Source organism: Halictus rubicundus, chromosome 11 (genome assembly GCF_050948215.1).
Source record: "Halictus rubicundus isolate RS-2024b chromosome 11, iyHalRubi1_principal, whole genome shotgun sequence".
In the NCBI taxonomy this organism is placed as follows: Eukaryota; Metazoa; Arthropoda; class Insecta; order Hymenoptera; family Halictidae; genus Halictus; species Halictus rubicundus.
Window position 1 is genome coordinate 4,444,747 of NC_135159.1, and position 24,643 is coordinate 4,469,389.

The 24,643-nt window shown below is 38.9% G+C and overlaps 1 protein-coding gene across 1 annotated transcript in view; it reads left to right on the plus strand.

Annotated features, from left to right (window-relative positions):
* Nucleotides 1-23,388, plus strand: part of Tei (irregular chiasm C-roughest protein teiresias) — a 760,200-nt gene extending 736,812 nt beyond the window's left edge. The window contains exons 11-12 of the mRNA XM_076797260.1: nt 13,283-13,461; nt 23,095-23,388. Coding sequence (XP_076653375.1) covers nt 13,283-13,461; nt 23,095-23,328 — 413 coding nt within the window. The 3' untranslated portion in view covers nt 23,329-23,388. The remainder of the gene's footprint in view (nt 1-13,282; nt 13,462-23,094) is intronic.
* Nucleotides 23,389-24,643: the final 1,255 nt, after the last annotated feature.

Here is a 24,643-nt window from a genome sequence, read left to right on the forward strand (position 1 = left end):
AAATATTCACCTTTGCCTCGTTCGTGCAGGCGACCCTACTATTATTGGGGATTTTCCCGAACGTTTTCCTTTATTTGCGTCGTGTTTTTACGAGAGGTTTTTACTCCCGAGAAATGTGTCAGTTCTTACAAGTTTCCAATGGTCGTACACATTTGTCTAATGTGAAATCAATATTTCACACGATGGTTATTTAAAAATAGCTTTTTAACTGTCTTCACAATTAATTTGGTCGGTTACACCATTAGCACACTATTTATAAATCCTTAACAATATTGTTCAGGGTATTTCATTTCCTACAAAAAGACAAGCAATTTCTGTATTTAATATTTTGTTCTCTCTCCAATAATTATCAAAATTTTGTATAAAATGAATTTCTCATCCCGAACTCGAAGGACTATTTCGACTTCTTGAGCATGAATTGGACATATATAAAAACACGCATGTCGAACATTCTTACGATGCTCCATATATGTGTCAAATTTTATCACTAGACCACTATTTAAACAGACATTTACACCATATAAACCGGAATTAAATACAAAACATTCCTTAGGTGACGGAAATTACGGTGACCGAAGTTGCAGGCTTGAATTGGGTTTTCAGAAAGGCAGGTTCTCAGAAAAACAGTTTTTTAATACAAAATAAAACTATTTGCAAAATTTCAGCTCAATCGGGTTTGTCCGGTTTTCGGAAGTATAAGGTAAGGAACCCGATTACTGTGGCGGGATCAATTACTGTGTCTATTTCAATTATACTTATTTCTAAAGCACAATAAATATTAAAAAGAGATATATAAAATATATATTAACCGATTTGAAGAAACAAAATTTAATATTCATTATGCTTTAAAAGTAAGTAAAATTAATATAGGCACAGTAATTGGTACCTCCACAGTGATTAGGTCCCTTGCTCTAATTTTAATGAAATTGTACTAATTTTCACCGAACATATAGAATGCCATATTTGACCACGGATGTTAACGGACATCTAGAAAACGACGCAAAATTAGAAATCGAAATTAAAAATTGACCTTTTAGTGAGATGTGACTGAATTCTTCGATCCGGAACAGGGTGGCGCCGTCGCCGAAAGGTTAAAAAGAAAGAGAAATGAAGAGAGCGTGGTTAGGTGACATCGTTTTTGTTCATGGGAATTGCAATTTTGCCGGGTCGGGTGGTGCCGGAGTCGCTAATTATCAGCCTATTAACGCACGTTGCGCGAACGTGACTGCGTCGCGTCGCTCGGGCGGTGTGGAAGAGATTCTAGGAGAATGGAAGACGGGGTTGGGCGCATTGTCAGAATTTGCCCGAAGAAAAACGGATACGTCCGGTCGAATTTCTGCGTCCGGAACGACGTCGGGGTACGGAACGAGCCCCGCGTTCCTGAAAAGTGCCTCTTAGCAAGTTAAATGAGCCGTGGGCAATGGCTGCGACGGCTACAGTGATTCATTCCTCGGTGCCGGCACGGAAAAAGTTTCGACAAGAACGAGCGTCACAGTAACGGATCTCTCCCTTATTCGTGGCCGACGACCGCGAGGACGATTCGACTCGCGTGCTGCACTTTCCGCCTCTGGAACTTCGATCCGTGACTCCGCGACTCCGTGGTGTGGTGCCCGTGCCGTCTTCCCGCGGAACCATCGACGAGACAATTTTTCCGGTTCGTCGATCGTGGCCTGTAGCCGAGCGTCAAGACGACAAGCGACGGCCCTGCTGTTTGACGAATTATGCGATCCGAACTTACGGCAAAATCCCCCCTGTGTCTCCCTGAGGACCCACTGCGCGTCAGAAAAGCCCGCTTTTCGGACAAAATTAGGTACAGTGACTCCTACTAATATTCGGACGTTTTTAAAAATCGCAAAACTTTATGAATATTGGACTATACTACTTGAATTTTCTTGAGAAGTTAGAACAATTTGTTCGCTATATAACGTGAAAAAATGTTTGATTAAAATTGCAACTGGTCGAAATTGCAGAGAAAGTACTAAAAGTTGCATTTTGCAACTTTTTTATGCGGGCTTATATTAAAAATTTTAAAAGTACTTTTTGTACATCTGTATCAATTATACATATTCTGAATATTTCATCTAAATCGGTCAACGTTGCAGTGAGATACAAACATTTAATTTCGCCCTTACGTGATCATTTTGGAACATCTGTAGCTCATTGCAACTTTGACCGATTTTGATGAAATTCTCAGAATATGTATAATTCATACAGATCTACAAATCGTACTTTCTAAATTTTCAATGCAAGTCCGTAAAAAAAAATTACAAAATAAAACTTTTTCACTTTATGTAGCAAACCAATTCTGCTAAATTCTTTAAAAAAATCCAAGTCGTATGGTCCAATATTAACACAGTTATACGATTTTTATATCGTATATTTATATCGATATCTGAATATTGTTCTTTAATTGTGGCATAAGCTTTCTCAAAATAATCTCCCGATATTTCGCCACGTTTTTTTTTCTTTTTTAATATAATTTCCAACCATTTTTCTAGGAATAAGGAAAAGGGGGATGTATCAATGTACCCCACGAGATTTTATCATAGAAAAACATCTCTATAAAAAAATATACACCATACAAACAAAAGGGCAAAACATAACTACTGGACTCCGGTCCTTTATGCAAAATAAAAAGTTTCTGCATCGATTGTAAGACACAGAAACTAAATGGAATTTTATATCTTTCTCGAATAAATTTAATCGAGTGAAAATAATATATTAATACTCTTAAGATCTTTTAATCTTTTAAACTTTTTTCACGTTCACATTTTTCATAAATGCATGAAATCAGGAGTCTAGTTACGACTCATTGTAGATTTATACAGGCCGAGTAACATGTACAAGCGGGCACGAGGTAATTCCATATGAGAAAATAAGAAAAAATATAGAATACAATTTTTTCATCCAAAGTTTCGTCTTTGAGAAAATCGAGTTTGAAAATTCAGGGAATGCGCACGCTATTCGGTAGGAATCGTCTGGCACGTCTGATCATGGCCAACCAATTCTACTTCCTGCATATTATAATACTGAAGCACGCGAACCGACGGATCTTTAAACTCGATTTTCACGAAAACGAGGTGTTTAACGAAAAAATGTTATTGCTTTTTTCCGATTTATATTTACATGTAGAATCACACCCTGCCCGCTTGTACATGTTATTCGGCCGCACCCTGTACAGTCTTTTCTCGATATCTGTCGCAAGTACCTGACTGATAAAAGTCGCAGAACTATCCCCACTACCGCGGGCTATACCTCGTGAGAAGTGTAAACATAATACTGGTCAGGTACGACGTTCAGCGTAGATCAAAGAATGGTATCTCCTGGACGATATATGTCGCTAGCAAGACCCGAGTTGTTGACATATATCGAGAAGACACTGTATAACTGTGATTGAAATGGTGCCAGTTACAGTCGTACATGGACACCGCACATAATCGAATGCATTTATGTTACGATCCAATATGAGAAACTATATCAGAATTTCAGAAATATTATATTAATTTCTTTTATTCATTCAAAAATACCAGAAATTAGACATGAGAAAGAACTATTTTATGGAATGTAAAGTGAAACTTTAGACAATGATATTCACTTTACGTGTTTTTGGAAATTGTTCGAACTATCTGTGTTTTGGGTTAGGTATACAGATTGGCTTGCAACGAACATACAAGCTCGAGAACAAAGATTTCGTACGAAGAATAACACCGAATCGTAAAACAGTTTTGTATTAAAAATCCGTTTTCCAAAAATTTTTTAATTGCCTAAATCGCTCCAGTACACATGCTTACATTACTGCCCTCAATAAGAACGAATTACAACTGCAATAAATAGAGTGGACACGTGATCGTGCATTTCGCTCAAAAAGTCAAAACGGTATCGGACCGAAGTTCAAACGTTTTGAAAAGCTTTTCATGAAAACGGGACAGACGAACAAAAAGTTGCATTCTACGTGTAATTCCGTTCTGCTTTCAACTACAACTACCGTCGACAGATTTTTTGTAAAATCGAACGTGTGTGAAATAACAATTCTACGGAACCCACGGGAAGAATGAAAAAATGATTTAACGGTCACGCGGTCGTCCGGAGTGTCTGGATCAACAGTTTTCACGCTTGATCGCAGTTTATTTGTTCCGGTTCATTTATTCATAGCCGCGAGAATTTTAAATTGTAATGCGGACGCGGAAGATCTGGAATTTCTTCACATGCTTAACAGCAATTTACATAATGGAAGCGGACGTGTGCGTCGCATGTGGCGGACCCGTGTAAAAAATTCACGAGAACGACCGAAGGTTACTTCGGGCTTCTTTTATGCCCTCATCTATGCGCACGACTCGCCGGGAACGTCTCAAAGGGAGGACAAATAATTTACCCGAGATTTCGAGATTAATCCTGGTCGCGCGACTTTGCCAACAGACTTCAAGGGAAACTGTTTTGCATAGCTGCTCAGAGAAGAATTGGCTTTGCATAAAAATTGTATTCAAAATTACGATTGATGTCTGGCTCCGCACAAAGCTGGGATTTAAAATTGTAACTAGTGAAAAATGCGAAGCGCGCATTTTATTTACATATTATTTTATGAAATCAATGTTACCCCGTCCAGTGAGAAAAGCAACGATGGACATTCTCGTTTCAAAGGGATCGTTGCAGTGTCTTTTTCTTTGCGAGAAAAGATTCGGCTAACTGTTTTATCAATGAGCGTGTACAGACTTATGCAATAATTGTCTATTTCACTCCCACAATAATATCAATTTCGTATCAGATATGGCCAAATTTTCTTTGAATTGGAAATAAAAAATAACTTATTTCCCATCGTTATTTTCGATACTGTTATGTGAAGATAAAAATAATACTGATTTGTTTGAAATAATCGCAAATTGAAATAGTATATTATTTCGATATTTCTGCATTTTAAGTTTGTCGAAAGAAATAATACTCATAAATAATATGCAACAGAGGGTGTTGTCAGTATAAACTGGGCTCAGACCTGATAATCCGGTTAGCTGATATTATTTTGAAGACCAATTTCAGAATTATCTGAAATAATTATTTCAGATAAAATAGCATGTTACTTAAAATGATATTTCAAGTAATGTTATTTCAAGAACGATCGCAGGCATGGAAGTAACTATTAGACTGCAGATCTTTATGCAAAATAAAAATGGTTTAAGTCAATTGCAAGAAGTAGAGATGTTATAAAAAGAAATTTCTTCTTTTAATAATTTCAATGAGTCTAAAATAGTGTAACGGTATCCTTAAATGTTTTGAATGTCTTCGCCAATTTGTATTTTATCTATACATTTATGTCATGAATACATAAAAACTGCAATCAAGCAATTAAAAAATAAAATAACACGATATTCGAAATAATATTTCAAATAATGTTATTTCAGAGGTGGTCTGTTTCATACTTTATTAATAATTGGTAATGAATGTTACTAAGGTTACCGAACTTTAATTAAAAAACTGAAATTGTATAGTCTATCTAACGTAATTTTTCATAAATTGATTCTTGGAAACGTGACGTTGCGTAACAGTTTACAGTTGAGTAACATTAAACCATTCTTAATGAGCACTAAATTCCATCCTCTTTCTTCGCAACATCAAACAATAAATAATTATCGATTGGTTAAACTTCACCTTGGCAATCCAGAAATTTTTCACTTTTTTACATAGAATCCTGTAGATCTCGACGAGAAAATGCCAAAAAACGAATTTTTAATGCGAGGAATTCACTGGTTCAAAAGTTATGCTTGTTTAAAGATAAGCGATTTTAAACGTTTTCGACAGTCAGGGGCGATCTATTTATTTGAAAATTTGTGTAATACGGTTTCGCTTTGTTCACTTTCAGCCTCTGCTGTGAATAAGATTCGTGTCTTTTGTTCGCTTAAAAGCAGCTGTTTTAATTTTCCTGGAGGACCAATAGCGATGCCGGTGTACAAGCTTGGTCTTCCGAGCGAAGTATCGAGTACACTTCAAATTTTCAAACGGTGACACTTCCCTCCTTCTCGTTCGCATCAAAGAAGCCAGTGTAATTGGACTTCTTGTGTCTTGATTAAAACACAGTCTTCGGATGACACGTTATGCACTTGAAAAGAGTGTATTCTTACCGATACTTGTCTCCCTCGGAGCACAAGATCAGTTACGTCGATCTTTCGATATTCTTTTGAAATATTACTCATCCATTTGGTCTCCGTACGCTTCGCAAGGGAACTCGCCCGAGCCGATTTTTATGACATAAAAGTTCTCGAGAAAATACTGGACAAGTACTTCTTTCATTGGCAATCGTCCACAAAATTGGTTGTTCAAACCATATTTCTTTAACACTAAACGGAGCACTAAAAGTCACCATATTACATTATTTTACAAAAATAACAAGAATGTGTCTCTCCAAAAAAAAAATATATTTGTTGGATAATTCCTCATGGAGGCATCGATTGGATTACAATCTCGATATATGTCGCCAAGGTCTGAATGATAAACGACGCGGAATTATCCCCACTACCGCGGGGTATCTAGGGACCTCAGACGCGGAGGAGTGTAAACATGACACGGTTCAGGTATGTCTCCTGGACGATACATGACGCTGACAAGACCCGTGTTGTTGACATATATCGAGAATTCACAGTAATCGTAAATGAAAAATATTAGAACCCGTGTGTTAATACGTTGAGAACAAACGGACATAACATTCTTCTTCTTACTCTCGGACTCCTGCGAGTTCTAGGTCTATACCAGACATTTTTGACTCCCACCAGAGTCGCCAGATCGGGGGAATTAACTCGAATTGAGGGGAGTACCACATTAATCACGTGACATCGCGACGTAAGGCATTTTCGATTGTGTGAGAAACGAAAAATGAAAAGAACATTAAACCATTCTTGGCGAGCTCTGAATTCCATCCCGTTTCTTCGCAACGTCAAACAATAATTAATTATCGATTGGTTAAACTTCACCTTGGCAATCCAAAAACTTTTAACTTTTTTATATATAATCCTGTAGATCTTGACGGGAAAATGCCAAAAATCAAAGTTTTAACGCTAGGAATTCACTGGTTCGAAAGTTATGCGCGTTTAAAGTTGAGCGATTTTTAGCGTTTTTGACAGGTAGGGGCGATCTATTTATTTGAAAATTTGTATAATACGGTTTTGCTCTGAAACGCGTCACGTGACCGGACCGTGGCGAAAGCGTGGGGGAATAGCGTCGTAGAAAGGGAAAGTAGAGTGGGGAGACCAGGCGAATCTGATTCACATCAATATTTCACTAATCAAATTGACGGCCGTTCGAGCTTATCCCCACAGTGATCCAGGCATTCTTGATTGTGTGAGAAACGCGAAAAATGAAAAGCATAAACAAGTAGAACCGCTCGTACACATTTTCGCTGCAAACAAATTATACTCGAAAGCAGTGCTTTCACGTCTGAAATTACTTTCGAAGAGTTTGAACAAACCGCTTCGTTTGGCAAGCGGGTACTTGAAGCGAACATATAATTACACTTTATTCCTAGTTGATAGAAACTCGGTACGCTGGGCTCTTGCTCTACGGCATGATCTAAAACCTTTCGGCAAACTCGCCGATTATTAAAGAGTCCTTCTAAAAAGAAAACATTTCCAATGTCGAATAAAGGGTTCTAGAGTCCAATGAACCCGGCGGGAAAAGGCGAACAGAAAGAAAAAAGGAAATAAAGAAAAACAAACGTTGCGCATCACATGGTCCGTCATGCTGCATCGAGGTTTTTCCTTGTATCGGAACGCATGGCGGATGAAAACGGGTAATGGTGGGAGAACAGGTTTGATGGAAGGAGGAACGGGGAAAAGAGACAGACAGTCTGTGCTTTCACCCTTGCCGCAGAAACAAGAGGCACGGCGAAGGTATTCCAGTAATTTCAGTCGTAGGAATATTCATGAGCAGCCACGGCCGAGTGTACTGTTCCGCTCCTATTCACCGTTGCAGATGGGCCAACCAGGGTCAGAAAGCTTGCTTTACGAAGCAGGAAATCCATGCAGATGAGAACGGCTGAAAGGAGCGTAGCGTGGCGTGGAGGTAGACGTAACAGTGCTGGGGGGGAGGGGAGGAGGATGGTTAGGGGTAGTAGCAGCGAAAAAGAGACGGAATCGTCGCAGCTAACCGTCCGACATCCACGCTTCAATTAGCTAAAGTGCAGGAACAACGCTACCGATGCGACATCGAGTAGTTCGTCATAGTGGCAAGTTGTCCAATCATAGCCTCGATAAGACTCTTCGTGGCCACGAAGCCTGCAGACAGGTCTGCTGAAACAGGAACTCCCCGCTATCATTCCGCTTCGTACACTCTCCGGCACGGAACGATAGCGCACGTTAAAATTCACATAATTTAAATTCATTTTCACGTTGCAACTGAAATTCGTTTATACGCACTGTTGGAGGATACGTTCAATAGTAAAAATAACGAAAAACAAATTGGATTTTACCAACCTGTCTAGTTCGACGACAATAATATTTTTGCCAATATAGATACTCAAAATAAAATTTGTGAACGATTCAGAATGATTTCAAGATACGTTTAGAAACACAAAAGTCAAATCAAATTGGATTTTACCGATTGTTCAGCTTCATTTGGCACAGATAACATTTTCGGCAAAATAGAAACTTGAAATATTAACAAATTCGTGAACGGTATCTTCTATTTAATATTTTGATATATTAAACTCTTGTTTTAAAAGATGTCACATTAGCCTTGTACAAGCCATGTTAAAATTATTTTGTTTAATGATAGTTAAATCCTTCAGGCGTGGTGTTCAACCAAACAGACAATACAGTGTTTCCTCTATATATGTCCCAAATGCCTAGCCGATAAAAGTCCCAGAACTATCCCCACTGCGGGGGTATACAGGGGTAGAAGACCACTACTAACCCAATAACAAAACTTCCTTATGTTTCGTTATTTCCTATTTTCACTATTGTCCTTTTCTACGTTCGGTGTGGATCAAAGAATAGCACCTCCTGGCTGATATATGTCCCTGGCTAGACCCGTGTTTTTGACAAATATCGAGTAAACACTGTATTGACGTACACCACTTTTGCAATAAATGGCTTTCTTGCTGTACTTAGAAAATGTATACAGTCATATAATAGTATTGTGCCTCATCTTTATGTTATAAAACAGTGGAAAAAATTGTACAATTTCTACGAGGTGATTGCTCAAGGGAGAGGGGATTCAATTTTCAAATCTGTGGTAGATTCAGCCACGAAAGTTATCTAGCTTATAACTAGACTACGGATTTTATGCACTTATGACAAAAATGGGTACGTACAACTCAAAGCAGCGAACATATTAAAAAGATTTAAGAACATCAGTGTATTAGTTTCAACTGTATAAGATAATTAAAAGAAGAAAACATTTTCTATTTGGCCCCTGTTCCTTACAATTCATATAAAAATTTTTTATATTGCACAAGCTTCTCAGTGGCAAGTACTGTTTTCCTCTTTGTATTAGTTCCTTCTTATGCAAACCTGACATAGAAGGCCAGAAAATAATTTATAATTTTCTCAAACAATGTTCCGCAAGTGTTTAGAAGCAATGTAACACTTATGTAATATAAGCTACATGGAAAAACATTATACTTGCTAAATAAACCACTTGGTTGCAAGCAATAATAAATAAATAAATAAATAAGATCCGCTGTCCACTTACGACTATAAAATTATCGAACTTGGCAGAAAAACTTGTTTGATCCATTAATAAAAAAGTTATTCTGATTTAAATTGTGCAACTGACGCTGCAGTGTCTTGTTATTTTATCGAGCACCGTCGTAGCGATCACGGAACCAGAATCACAGAATTTATTGGTCCGGAGACGAGAATGTGACAAAGTGGGCGTCGATTAGCGAGATTTGTATAAGAGCGAAGGTGTCGTCGACGCGATAACGTTGAAACAAGAATCGGCCAGTCGTGTCATTATCGTTCGCCGTGATTCCTCATCGATCCGGTATTTTCCACGTTGTATTCCTATTCTGCGAACGATACAGCACTCGGCCGTCGTCGCCGGTAGCGAAAGGACACTTTGACGAGACTGGGTTGAGGCTGTGCCGGAAATCACTATCGCCTTCAGGCTTTGAAATCGAGAAGCCCCCGTGACTGCAATTTGTACGGACACGCAGAACGACGCGACGTCGCTGTAGGCTGCAACCGAGCCAGGCTACATTGTCAAGCGGCCGAGACTTGTTTCGATCATCGAGTGTCGCTCGTGTTTGCCGAGGGATTCTGCAACCCTTCGCTCCCCTCCGCCGCATCCCCATGAAACGAGTAAATCAAAAGCGTCGCATTTACCACAGCACGACACGCGTAAAAAAGGTCCTGTCGATGTTTCCATACGATCGTGGCCGGCGCGACGCGAAAAAAACTAGACCATAAATACGTTTTTTTGAAAAAAAAAAAAAAAAAAGAAAAAAGGAAAAGCTACCCGGACTGAATATAAATAAATTTCTCTCCCGTGGCCTGTCCGACGTCCGCCGGCAATAGCTCAAAAAATGGTTAACAAATGGCCGTGTAAACGCGTTGCAGCTTATCTATTCCGCGCCATCGTGCGGATCTTTAATAAATAGTTAAAATCGTTCCGGAAGTCGAAGCGCCCTTCCGAGTACGGATCGCATGTATTTTCAAATGCTTCGGAAAGTAGATTGGCTGAATCGTATTTAGTTTTGTTACGTATCTAATCTTGATTTTGAACCTTAATTCAAGGAAAAGTGACATAAGTAAAAAAAGGAAATTTTACAGGGAAGCCATTTGAAAGTGACATAAAATTGCCAATTTTTATTATTGTATATAACCACCAACTTAAACATGAAAAATAATTCGTTGTTATTTCGATACTGTTAATTGTCGTGTACATTAGTTATAAAGTACACCAGAATTTATATATTCATTATTCTAATTTTTTTAGAAATATATTTTGAGTTATGTCACTTTTCTTATGAATGAACGGCTTCATAATAATCTGGAACTGAGAAAATTTAGTTTAACGGGGTGGATCACCTTGTAAAAATATGTTGTCTTCGGGAAATCGCTCAAGGAGAATCAACCAATGAAAAATTCTGATTTTCTACGGTGATATTAATATAACCCTTAACTTTACACTCCAATTTTTTCACAACAAAATATTAAAAAATGGCGGAGTTATTCGCTGTTTTTGAAACGATCTTTGTATTGGTTCATCGATAGTTGGCCGCCATTGTTGGCAAAAATTGAAAAGTCGGAAACGAAAAATTTGTTTTGTTCTCAAACTGGAATCCATTATTTAAAACGTAGCACAGAATATTAAAAAATTTACGAGGAAGTTGAAGGAAAAAATTCGTTCTTTTTTAAGAAAATTTTGTGGAGAATTCAGTTTGCGTAAGCATGAAGACATATGGTTCTTTTTATATCCTTATAGATAAATTAACCATGTAGCTTAGAAATTTTCTGCAAAATACTACATATAAGATTAAAAAGGAACTATGGCTTGGTAGTTTTAATAAATTTATAATTAGGCTGCGGATCTCTATACAAAATAAAAATTGTCTGTGTACACTCCAAGAGATTGGAGCCAAACAGGCGTTTCACTCTTATTTTAATAATTTTAACGAACTGAAAATAATAGACAGACACTCTTAAATTATTTTAACCTTTCTACTGTTTTAAGTTGCACCAACCCATCATAATAAATAGGTGAAATAAATGTCAACAGATTAATATTAACAGATCAATCTTTCCAACTCCCGTTATTTATACCGCGGATTATTTTCACTGAATTAAATAGTGAATCCAGTACACACACTGTAAAATGCGAGTCTGTTCAAGATGAATTTTTACAGCACGTAGAAGTAAACAAAATATATAGGTATACAGGGTGCCGCAAGACATATGGAGCGAACGACCAGCAAAAATATGATGATCAAAAAAATTAAAATGTTTTTCCCCAGATTTTTATTTTGAAAATAACCGGTACAAAAACCGGTTCCAAACTCAATTTTCTCGTACACAAAGCCTCAAAGGAAAAATTTGATTCTCCTTTAAAATAACATTTGTTTTGTTCTATCCATTTTACCGCGTGATTTATATCGACAGGATTGGTCTGAACGAAACATTCTTTTTGGGCACAGTAGCGTTGACTTAAATAGAATTTGTTCCGTTTCATTTTATTAGAGTGTAACATATATTCGTCTCGGCTTGCGCGTTTGGTAGCAGAACGTTCATTTTTCGTACCATTACACAATTTACGCACGTGAATATTATCTGTTACTTCAAAAATGTCATTTCCACTGTCGGCGTGATCAAATTTTATTGTGATCAGTGAGACCCAACTTTTCATGTAACATTTTAACAAAGGCAATAGCAATTTAATTAATGCTCAGAATTTGAAGCAAAATTAATATTCCAATGTGGCGCGTAAAGCTACATTTTATGCCAAACAAGTATAGCAAGCAAAGTTTCTAATTGTCTAGAAATCACAAAATCAACCATCTAAACTGTTACGGGTCGTCGGAAACCCGACGATAACCAACTACGGCGTCAAATATTTCAAAAAATAAACAGTTTCATCATATTATGATTTTTTATTCATGAAACCAGAATCAATATTTGTATCGATATTTGCATATTTTAAATTTTCATTACGGGCTCAAATAAAAACGTTTAAAAAGTGCTTTTTTTCATTTTTTCTGTAAACAAACTGATCTAAAAGCGTCCTAAAAGCTCTCTTTCTCTTATGACTCACGCTAATTGCTAGACTGCGGATGTTTATGCAATTTCCAATTTTAGCAGACAAATTTTCAGAAAATGGAATGAAATAAAACCGTATTTTTTATGGGAACAGCCTCCGCAGATCCAAAAGCAAATGAAAAAATCGTACTAAATTCTATCGAATTTTATATTATATCATTTTTCCGCAATCTACTGATTACATGCCGAGAGATTGATCTCTCGCCGGTAACGAACCTATGAATCATCGGATTATTGTGTGAAATCCACGACTTTCACTTGTACCGTGTAATTAATTCGAAATTCTATTTCGTGTACAAGCTCGATAGCCACTTGAGAACAGTTACTCCGTAATTTAACAAGAAATACGACTGTCTCGCGTAGGTACACACTGATATATTTACGTAGTTACAAGACGTAAGCTCTCTGCAAGCTCATGGAAGCCGAGGCGAGTGGATTTGCGGGCAACGGAGCACACAAGCACGGTTCCGCGACCAACAAAGAAGGCTTCCGTGCGTGCTAGCTGGACAGAGGTTAACCAGGTTATTTGCGAATTTTTGTTCCAGGTCGACCCATAGTTCAACCACCTAGTCAAACGGTGACAGCGAAGGAAGGCGAACCTTTGAGCATCGTTGTCGACTTTTGCGCGGAGCCAAGATACACCAAAGTCATGTGGATATCCGAGGAGAACGTCTACGTACCTGGCGCGCCATCCAAAGACGGAATACAAGCGCTCGCCGTCGAGGTGAGTCCAATAAAAATACTTTCCCCGAACGGTTTTCCTAATACTGAAAACTCGAATAACACTTTGGGTGCCACGTCTCCCAGAAATGGGAGGGGGAATTATTTGTCCACATTTGCAAAATGCACGAAGGTCGAGAGGGTATAGCCGGATAAGGGGGTGTCAAAATGTGCTCCCCAAATCACATTTGACCTTTCTTCGTACCATTCGATAGAGCCGCCAAAGAGAACCCTCTGTGGCAAGTTTCAAGTCGACACCCTTACCACAAGGGTAGTTACAGGGTGAGAACGGTTTAACGAATTATACTCCATTTCTTCCATTCTACTTGACAAAAAATTACGAAAAAATTCATGAACATTCTACCTGATGGCACACACGACCAAGAATTTTTTCCGATTTTTTTACTGCAAAATGGATTTTTTAAAAATTCCGAAAAAATAAAATTCCTGATTATTGAAGTTATTCGATAACCATGTTCATATTATTATGGTAGCTGTATCCTATTATCATTATATATTTTCGGATTCGGCAAATATGTTTACAACTATTAAAAATCTCCAAATATGCATATTTCTCATAGAATTTTAGAGGTACCAGTTTCATATAAATTTGGTGGGGACACGCAAGTGACATGAATCTACAAATCGTATATCTTAAATTTTCATTACAGGCTCAAGTACATTGAGTTCTCGGTACATGTCAGCAACACGGGGTATACGCCGCGGTAGTGGGGATAATTCCGCGACATTTATCATCCAGGCCTTGTCGCCATATATAGAGAAATCACTGTATACGTATCGTCCGTGGCAGTAAATGCATAGTAAGCGTAGAAAACAATTTTTCGTACATCGGTTGTACAAGATTTCTCGAGGCGCTGTGTTCCTCGGCAATTAAGGGGCACCAATTGATCCGACACTTTGTGTAATTACTTTCTTAACCGGTGGATAAGGAGCATGAACTAGCAATCACTAGTCGCGGCGAAGAGACAACGTGCTCCAAACAATCCGCGAAGAAACCAGACGAAACCAAAGCTTGGCTTTTGTCCCTTCATCGTCGAACGTCGGAAAGTTCTTTTGCGACGGTGCACTTCGCGGACAAACAATCTCCGTTGGAAAAGCTCCGCGTCACGGTGTTGTGCTTGCTTTCGTCGCATCTCCCCGAACGACCTCATTGTTGGCCGTGTGCAAATACATCAAGACATCGTCGCTCCACCACCCCCCGCCATTCTGCCTCCTGCCCACGTCGCTGCCGGTGGCGCGCGCGGTACTTTTGTTCTCCGGGGCGTCGATCCACGGAAATTTCATCGGAAAGTTTCCCCGTCGCGTCGTCCGAGTGAAATTTCCGAGGCGTTTCGTCGAAAGCACGACTGATAGTAGTTAGTACGTGATTTATCCCGCTCGTTCTCTATATCCCTTGTTATCCGGCAGGGTGGGGGGTCTCTGCAGTAGCAGGTAATTAATTCGTGGAATTGCAGCTCCTCGGCGAGAGTTAGGCGGGGAAACCGGTGCGCGCCGCACAGATCGGTGCACGTGTTGCGGTGCCCGTAGTTATTTTGACCCAGATTCTGTTTTGAATGCCACACTGTCGATACATGGCTGCGCTAACCGTTCCCAGCAACTCTTCCCTCGAGAAAAATTAATAAGCTCACGCCAGGTTTTCTTAACGACGATACACCCCGGGATAAAATGATGATAGCACATCCCATATTTTTGTAAACTTTTCTTGTACGCTCCGGGTCAAAAAGACAGAGTACAATGAACGAACACTTTCTTTCGATGTCTGAGCTTGTATGTGACAGAACATCAATCATTTTAAATAATAATTTCAAAAGAAGTGAGCGCATCATATTAACCCTTAGCACTCGAATGGTGACTCTGAAGCACCACCAGAAATTCTTGTGGCATTATTTCAAAGAAATTACAAAAAATATTACAAAATATTTGTTACATTACAATATTTGTATTTAATAGATTACTAAACATTCAAATACTATATGTAGAAATCGGATCAGTTTCGTTTGAATAAATTGAAAATATTGTAAGACGGAAGAAAAATTTAATGTTACATTGAAAATAGTGCCGAGTGCAAAGGGTTAATTCCAAAAATTTGTTGATTCGTGAACGGCATTGTTGTCGATTTTAGAAAATCTATTAAAAGACTTCCGGTGAATAAACTGTTACGCTGCGTATCTGTATTCACAAATCGTTATTATTAGACTGCGGATCTCTATGCAAAATCAAAATTTTTCTGCATTATTGGTAGGAGCCAGATAGGGTTAACTTTACTTCAGGAAACCAGAACTTTTTTTATGTAATCCTGTAGATTTTGGCGAGAGAATGTCGAAAATCCAAGTTTCAATCCCAGGAGATCACTAGTTCAACAGTTGTACGTGTAAAGATGTGCGATTTTTAGCGTTTTTACGGATGGATTACATTTAAAAAAGCTGAAAATTTTTGGTTTCCTGAGGAAAAGTTTAACCGCCATATTTTCCTTTTAGCACGTCTCATTTGGTCTTTTACTTTTCTGATTGAACGCTGCCCTAATTCTCTTGCTCGAGTCGGTGCCTGCTTTATTCTATTGACTACCACGTACCGTTCTGTTTCTAATTCAAATTCTTATTTAGTCGAAAGTCGACTTTTACCGAAAGTATCCGAAGAATAAATACCGTTTGTTACGTATTTATTATATGCACTAGCTGCGGTCGGGTCAATCGGACTTAAATAAAAGTTTCGTGTATTTTACGGAAGAAAAGGCGGGTCGCCAGGAAAATTGTGTTCACAAGTATTTTCTCTCTCCGTTGTTTCTTTTTTTTTTTTTGTAGTTAGTTTTTCTGAAAAATGTATACAAACTCCGAGATACCGTGTGGTGGGAATTTATAATAGAAAAAGAACTTTTCGCAAAAGTACGAAAGTAATGCATAGAAAATACGCGTGTCGTGCTGTTTCTTCAACTTTGATAACAATTTGCACGAATTCCGGATTCGTATTTCGGATGTAAAACTTCATAAAAACTACTCGGTGAATGTTACAGCTTTATTATACCGCTGTATAATGTAAAATATTAGACCAGTACATTATCATGTATTTATTAATAAATAATTTAATTTGGCACCGAATCAATCTACACACCGGGTGCCTAATGAAGAGATTAAAGATGTGCAAGGGATAATTTGTTAATATTACAAAAAAATTATTCTGCAATTTGGAAGGTCCCATAATATTAAACGTAACTTATAAAAATCAAATTAACCAGATAATTGATAAATTGCACGTGTTTAAACGAGTGTACTGAAAATTGGGAAAAAATGTCAAGCAAAACAAATTGGAAAATTCAGTAAAAGTTGTGAGCAGTATTAAAATCTGCGTTTCTTTATTCGTATTTCACCATAGCCCAACTTATGAATGCTAGACTTCTCTTTTTTGATTTTTATTCATTGCTCGTCACGCTGTGCGACGATTCGAAAGAAAATCGATCGCTCGCCGTGCGGGTCTGACCCATATCGTGTTTCTTTCACTAGCAAAACCGGTGACGATGCAGGCTATTTCGCACGCATCACCGTGGAAATGGCGGCCACTCGAATAAGACTTTCAGATGGGTCCGTCGAAATCCGTAATTTTCTGGATAAAATTTCGACGGATTCCCGGGGAACGGGACAATCGGTCCTCCGGTTGAAGGAATTAAGAACGCTGCCGCACGAAACAAAGAAGATTAAAAGTTGATAAAAACAAACGCGTGGCACAAGTGCATTAGCAAATCCTTCCAAAACTATACTGGATTCTTTCCTCCGCGTCTCCGCGTCCCGCCGCGCCGATTTCCTTCTCCCCGTTCGCTGTATTCCGTCGTTATTCCTGATTCCTCGACAGAAAAACAAGAGGGGAAAAAAGAGAATCTGTTAATCCACCTTTTGTGCGGGCGTTCCTCTGACTGCGTTCTCTGAATCAAATAAAAGAGTAGCGGCGAAGAGGAAGACAGTCGCATCGACGCCGCGAAAACGAAATAAGCTGTACGAATGCACGTTCGAATCCGATTTCCCGTATTATTCCATCGCTCCGCGTATTCTCGCAGCGCGCATGATATAGATAGCATGACTTCTCCAATTAATGAACGCTTAAGCTGCATTTCTGTTGAAATTATTAAAAGGATGAAATATGAAATGCTCTCTCGTTCTGGAACTAAACGGTGTCGAGTGAACAACTTCAAAAGAACAAGAGAGGATAGCGATTTTCTTATTTCGAAAGAAATGTCGTCGTCTTATATTGAAAGAAAACTGTATGTGAACATGTAGCCAATCTTTTGGTACCTCGGACATCTAAAATATTGACAAGTAGAAAGCGCGTAAAGCGAGGAATGGAAAATCGCTAATTTTAAGTAGTGAAACGAAATGGGTTAAACTTTACTTCAGGAAACCAGAAATTTTTAACTTTTTAAAATGTAATCCTGTAGATTTTGACGAGAAAATGTCGAAAAACCGAGTTTCAATCCTAGGATCGGTAGGACAAAAGTTATGCGTGTGTAAAGATGTGCGATTTTCAGTGTTTTTGACAGGTAAGTGCGCCGCCACGTTAGTATGCAGTTATTGTGTACACTATGCACGTTGGTATGTATGCTCGTTAAGCGACGCGCGACTGTCACTACATATCAACATGGCGGCGCCCTTACCTGTCAAAAGCTCTGAAAATCGCACATTTTTACACGCGCATAACTTTTGAACCAACGAATTCCTAACATTAAAACCTGGATTTTCGGCATTTCCTCGTAAAAATCTACAGGATTACATAAAAGAAAAGCTAAAAATTCCTGGTTTCCAGAATTAAAGTTTAACCAATGAAATGTAAAAATTCAGCCAAAAGTCGATATTTAGGATAACCTGTCCAGTGAATGAACATAATTCGTATCAAATGAAAAAATAACATTTACGATGTCCCCTTCATGTTAAAAATTCTACGGTAATTCTATGATAACTTCGCAGAGATCTTGCAAAGGGAAGCCGAATAGATACCCTGACCCGAGAAAGGGCCACTGCTGTTTCTCGAGACAAAACTGTAACGTTCGTGGAAAGGATAAGCAAGTCAGAACGTGTGGGTGATAATATGAGAACTGACTTAAGATTAACTGATTTGAATACTGGCGAAGAGGTGCATCTTAATAAGGTTTTACAAGGAGTTGTATAAGTATCAGTGTCATGTGCAAGCGTACGTTTGAAGATGAGAAGGGAGGAGAAAAGGAGGGAAAAGAATCGAGATAAGAACTTGCCCCGGATAGTGGATATACCATCTTTGATATACAAGTCGCGAGGATTGCAGGTATTAGCGATGGGTTGAAGCGAAGGTGCGACGGGGGTTTGAACAAAATAGTGAGGGGTTTAATCCGACGGTTATCTGATTTAACATGCAACAGGCGTCTCGCTGTATCGACGACGTTCATTCGTTGTCTTTTCACGCACCGTTCCGTTGATTCGAAATCAGGTCCGTCCCAATGGAAGTATAATTCCCGCGTCGGGCAGGCAAATCGTTGTTGCCGGAAAACACGAATTCGTCAACGACAGAGTCGAGGCCGCCTCAGCACCGTTCTCGACGCTCTTTCCAAGTTAAATTGCGTTTCCCAACGGCTGCCGGTGCTGCTTCTTCGTTGACCCCATTTCACCGGAGTCTCATTCCTGGGGCCGTTGTCGTTACGACGATTCCTGCATTTTGTTGGAATTAAGGAGACCGTTGGCGTGCATCTTCAGATGCGATTCACCGGGGCTGTTGAAACTGTCGAGTCACGTGGAACGGTGTTATTGCTACTCGAGCCGACACGGTGTCCCGAAGTTTAACTGTCAAGATATACTGGCAGTGGCTGACTTGATTGCTATGAAGGGTATATTCCGTTGAAATGAATGCTTCAACCTCTTCCAGTTAGAGACACTGACAAAGGGACGCGTACACTGTTCGATCCAGTCGACAAAAGCTAAACATTCCAAGTGGAAGATCTGAACAGTCTTGAGCCGCGAAATATTAATGAAAAAATACGATTCTTAAAATTAGGTACCACAGTTGTTGCGGAATATATTAGGGGGGCCCATAGTAATCAATTACTTTGAAATCTAAAACAAGCTTTGTAGTAAATTCAAGTTTTTATTTCTTAATTTATTATATAATCTCCATCATTATCACGGACAGTTTGCCATCTTTCTAGCAAATTTTCATTCCCCCTCTTATAGAAATCCACGATTCGCGAAGCAAAATATGACTCAAGATGCCTCCTTGCATCTTCTACAGAAGTGAATGTTTTATTTCTTAAATAATGCTCCAGAGATCTGAAAAGATGATAGTCGGAGGGAGCAATATCCGGTGAGTACGAGGGGTGCGGTAAAACTTCCCATTGCAATTCTTTGATTTTTTCCTGAGTGAGTTTCGCTGTATGGGGCCGGGCATTGTCAATTTGCAGCATTACGCCTTTTCTGTGGACTAAAGATGCCCTCTTTTTCAATAGTTCTGAATACAGCCGTTGTAATTGCTGACAATACAACTCTGCAGTAACTGTTTCTCCAGGTTTCAACAACTCAAAGTGAATTATACCACGACAGTCCCACCAAGTGCACGGTAACACCTTTCTAAGTGATAAGCTAGGTTTAGGGGTTGATATTGCGGTTTGATTTGCAGGAAGCCATTGCTTGGAACGCTTTATGTTATCACAAAGAATCCATTTTGCATCTCCGGTAACGATTCTGCTAAGAGATGGATCTCTACGAAATCTGGATAGCAATGAAGTGCAAATTGATCGACGAATATTCTTGTTGGTCTCAGATAATTAATGCGGTACACATATTCCTTGCCTATATGCCTTTCTCATTTCGTGTAGGTGTCTTTGTATAGTTGACCATGTGGGCCCAAGGCTTCTCGATAATTCTTGTATACTTAATTTTGGATCAGCTTCCACTAGAAATTTTAGGGTGTCATTATCAAATTCAACTGGACGTCCACTTCGAGGCCTGTCAGAGAGATCATAATCACCAGCAGCAAACCTTCTGAACTAACGTTGACACTTTTTGACCTTCAATACATCTCCATAAACATCGCAAATTTTCTTTGTTGTTACCGTTGCATTATATCCCGCATGAAAATGAAAAAGTATGCAATGACGAATACGATCCTCGGAAGGTACGGACGCCGCCATTTTATTACAGGGTTGTAAAAAAATTATGCTTTTTAGAATATTTTGAACACAATAAAAGAATACGTGTTTCCTCTTCAGCGATCGGTACAGAACTAAAGGCAAAACAAATTCTTTGCTAATAATTGATTACTTATGGGTACCCTTAATACTAATTTGAATATACTAATTTATACTTGAAGTTTAATGCATTCAATCACGTGTCATTGGCAAATCATTTGTTTCTTTAATCTGATGTTTATAAGTTCAATTCAGTACTATAGAGACTTTAAACCGAGTAAACAATTTTATGAGAATAACAATATATCTTTATAAAATATTTATCATCTAAAGAGAGTTTTAGAAAACGGACCAAAACGTACCCTATTTTTTGTATACTAGAATAGACAAGACAGTACCATCAGATAGTTTTAATTGTGGAACTGTCGAGCACAAAAATACGTTAGAGAATAAACTTTCGCGAGAGGAGAAGAAGAAGAAGTAAGTAGTAAAAGTCCGGGAGGAAAAAGCGATGGAAATCAGTTGTGATGCGGACAATTGAAGCGAGGACATAGGGTGACGCAGGGAGTTTTCAGTTTGCCCGCAGAAGTTTCACGCGGAAGTTAAAACGTAAGAACGAAAGCGGAATCGGGGTAGATAAGAAAGGCGGTCGAATCGACGTTATCGAGTAGCGGGTTAATGAGCATTATACGATAAAAACAGCCCTCCGGGAATTCGAGCAGCATCGAGATTGTGCTTCTGAAGCATTAAATTTCAACTCCGACTCTATGCTTGAATGAGTCCGAAGAACTTCGATGTAGCATTACCGAAGTCCACTTGCATTCGGTTGGAACACTCACCTCTCAAACCAACAAAGAATGTTTATTGAAAGAATAAATCTATTTCCTAAAATTTGTTTAAAACTTCCTACTTTGTAATCGCTAACTTTCTACTCATAATCTCAGGTTTTTTAAATATTATATAGCAATTTTACTATTTTTATGACCATTGGTATGTAGCCAAATCTGTAACCAAAAGCTTTTGAAACGTCTTTGAGCCTCCTCTGTACAACGACTCCTTGAAAATTGATGTACGATTCTTTTTTGTTCACTGTTTTACAGAACAAGAATGAAGAATAAATTTGATCGTAGCAAAAAGTATTAACACTTTACCGACCGGTAGCCTATTAATCAGCGTTTTGTCCCCGATGCTTACTGACCGGTAGCCTATTAATCGTCTATTAATCAGCAACAGGTGGGGGAAAATTTAAGGGATAATATATAATAAAGTTTTATGTATAGAATAACAACTATTTTGTATACAGAGTGAGGCACCTAACACTTTCACCGAAAATATCTCACTTGTTTTTACTAAGACGAGAAAATGTTACAGTAAGAAAATGTTTGGCTCAGTGGGGCAGTTATTGTCACAGAGAAGTTTTTTCTCTAGGTCATGTTACCCTACTAGAGTACTAATCAAAATACATCGTTCCATTAGAAGAAAAGTATGGTGACCTTGAAATATCGGAAAATATGACCTAGACAAAAAAACTCCGTCTTAATAATTGCCTCTCTGAACCAAACATTTTTTCGTATTACTAAAAACAACGGAGATACTTTCAGTAAAAGCCTCAAGTGACTCACCCTGTATACAATAATAAAGTTTTAATCAATGGTTCTTCTGGAAGAATTCCTAAAAATTGGTAAATAAAAGACCTTCAAAACTGATGAAATTCATGGAATTTGCAATCAGCACGGGAACGATGTTTTTAACATTTGTGCGTAGCTTATTAATCGGCTTTTTGTCACCGACCGGTAGCCTATTAACCCCTTAACTTGTACCCTCGAGTTAATTCGAGCGCGCTAAACAGGCCAAACTGTGCATACTCGAGATAATTCGTGCGGTGTTGTATTTTATGCTGCTATAATGTTTCATACTCGAATATAATCGAGAATTGAAAATAACAATGTGAAAGCAAAGAAAAAAAATCGTTTTATTGATATTTATCATTTACATGGGATTGTAAGCTATAACACTTATTTATTCAAGAATAAAATATAGCCTTTTTCCATGGAACAAAAGCGCAGTATATCAAAATTCTCCACCAAAAATTGTTTTTTTTTGGCCGGTTTTTTTTTTTTAAACTGTGCGTTAAGGGGTTAATCTTAAGGGGTAGCTTATTAATCCGTGGCAACCGAAACAGAGCCGGTATCAGAGAAGTGTTTCCGGTTGTGTGAACGGTAAAGTGATCAAATAATTCGCATAATTCTCTCAAAATCGAACCAAACAAGTCGAGATTTGACAGCATGTTACATTAGTTTACTAAATGACGGGTGACAGAGCTTGAAAAAATTGCTCTCTGTCGGCATTCCGGAGGAAAAAGTAGGAGCGTGGCTTTTCCGACTTTTTAATGTCCCGACAATATTCCAAATCGGTCATTTGACATGCAACAACAAGCTAATAAATTGGATGGGCACTCATAGGTTTTCGTTTACGTTACAGGACGGTGGCACGGAGTTCTGTTACCGGACGATGCTCAGCTTCGACACGATCCAATGGTCGCACGCCGGCGAATGGTTGCTGCTGGTACGCTCGTCGGAAGGAATCGCGGACGCTTCCGTTTTGTTGAACGTGACACGGGCCTCCGAGTACAGTCACGCTCACTTCCGGTCAGCAAGTCTCGCTTGCCTGTCGCTTTGTCTGGCGGTGGCCATACTGCAAGAGCATCGTCGCTGAGCGGAGGAGAACCAGAGCCTTCAGCGTCTCCGATCCGAAAACGACGAGAGAAATATTTCTTAGAAACGAATAAGAAAATCGAACGAACCCGACTACCTTCTGAGCGACGAGGAGGAGGGAGGGGGGAGGGCGAGTTTCCGTCAGTATTCTCGCGACTTCGATAATTGTAAATAATATATAAAAGTCGAGCTAGAGCAGGAGAGAACGAAAGAGACAAGCGAGAGAAAGAAAATGAGAATGGATGGCGTTAGAGTGAACGAGGTTAAGAGCAAGTTGAATAGAAAAATCGAAAATACTATTCTCGTAAGGCGAACGTCGGGATCGACGAAAATTACAACGGAAGCTTTTTCCCGAATTTTTGTTGTCGACTTATACACGGAAATAAAAACGCAAACGATGAACGCGTTCGTACGGAGAGCCTTTTATCGACGCGGTCGTCTTTCGATGATCCGACGACGACGATGATCCAGCAGCATCGTTCCTTAATCGTGGATCACGTCGCCAGACGTTTTCGATACTGTTAGTATTTTCTAGATGATGTATGAGACATGTATAGATGATCGACCTTTTTCTGTTTCGCCTTCTCCTTTTTTTTTTCGCTTTCTGTTCCGACCGAGTTTTCTTTTTTTGGTTATCTTTTGTCGAAGCATTTGTTCCTGTAATGGAGACCGAAAGAAAACAAGAAAATACGAGCGGCAAATATAAAAAATCGAAACGAAACCGGAACGCGTTTATTGTTCGAGCGCATTCAATAGCCGACATCTTTCGCGGGCCTTAAACGCGGGGAAACGTGTCGCGGCCATTATTCAAGGAAGATGCATCGGTGCGTAGGGAAAGTTTGTAAACTAAGTTCGCGGCCCTTCGACACCAGCCATTTCCGGAAGCTTTCGAACCGATCGCGCCGGGAATTACGAGGTTCTTCGCCGTCACGCGCGAGGAGGGCGCGTGTAAATATTTGTATAGTTTATTTGTAAGGAGACGACGAAGAGGGGAAAAACAAGTATATACACACACACACACACACACACATATGTACAGCCTGTCTCATAATTGATGGAACACACTTTAAATTAGAATAACTATTTTATAAATGCACCAAAAGAAAGTTTTTCTGTTAAGCTAGATGACTTAGTTTACTAGATGACATGAAACGAACAGTTTGGAAAACATCGCCATTAGTCGGAATCACGAAAAAAAATAGTAAAATTTGCATTTTACAATTTTTTCATTTGGGTTTGGACCGAAAATTTAAAAAATGTGTTTTCTAGACTCACATAAGTTCACGATGCTGAAGATTTTATCGAAATTGATTAAT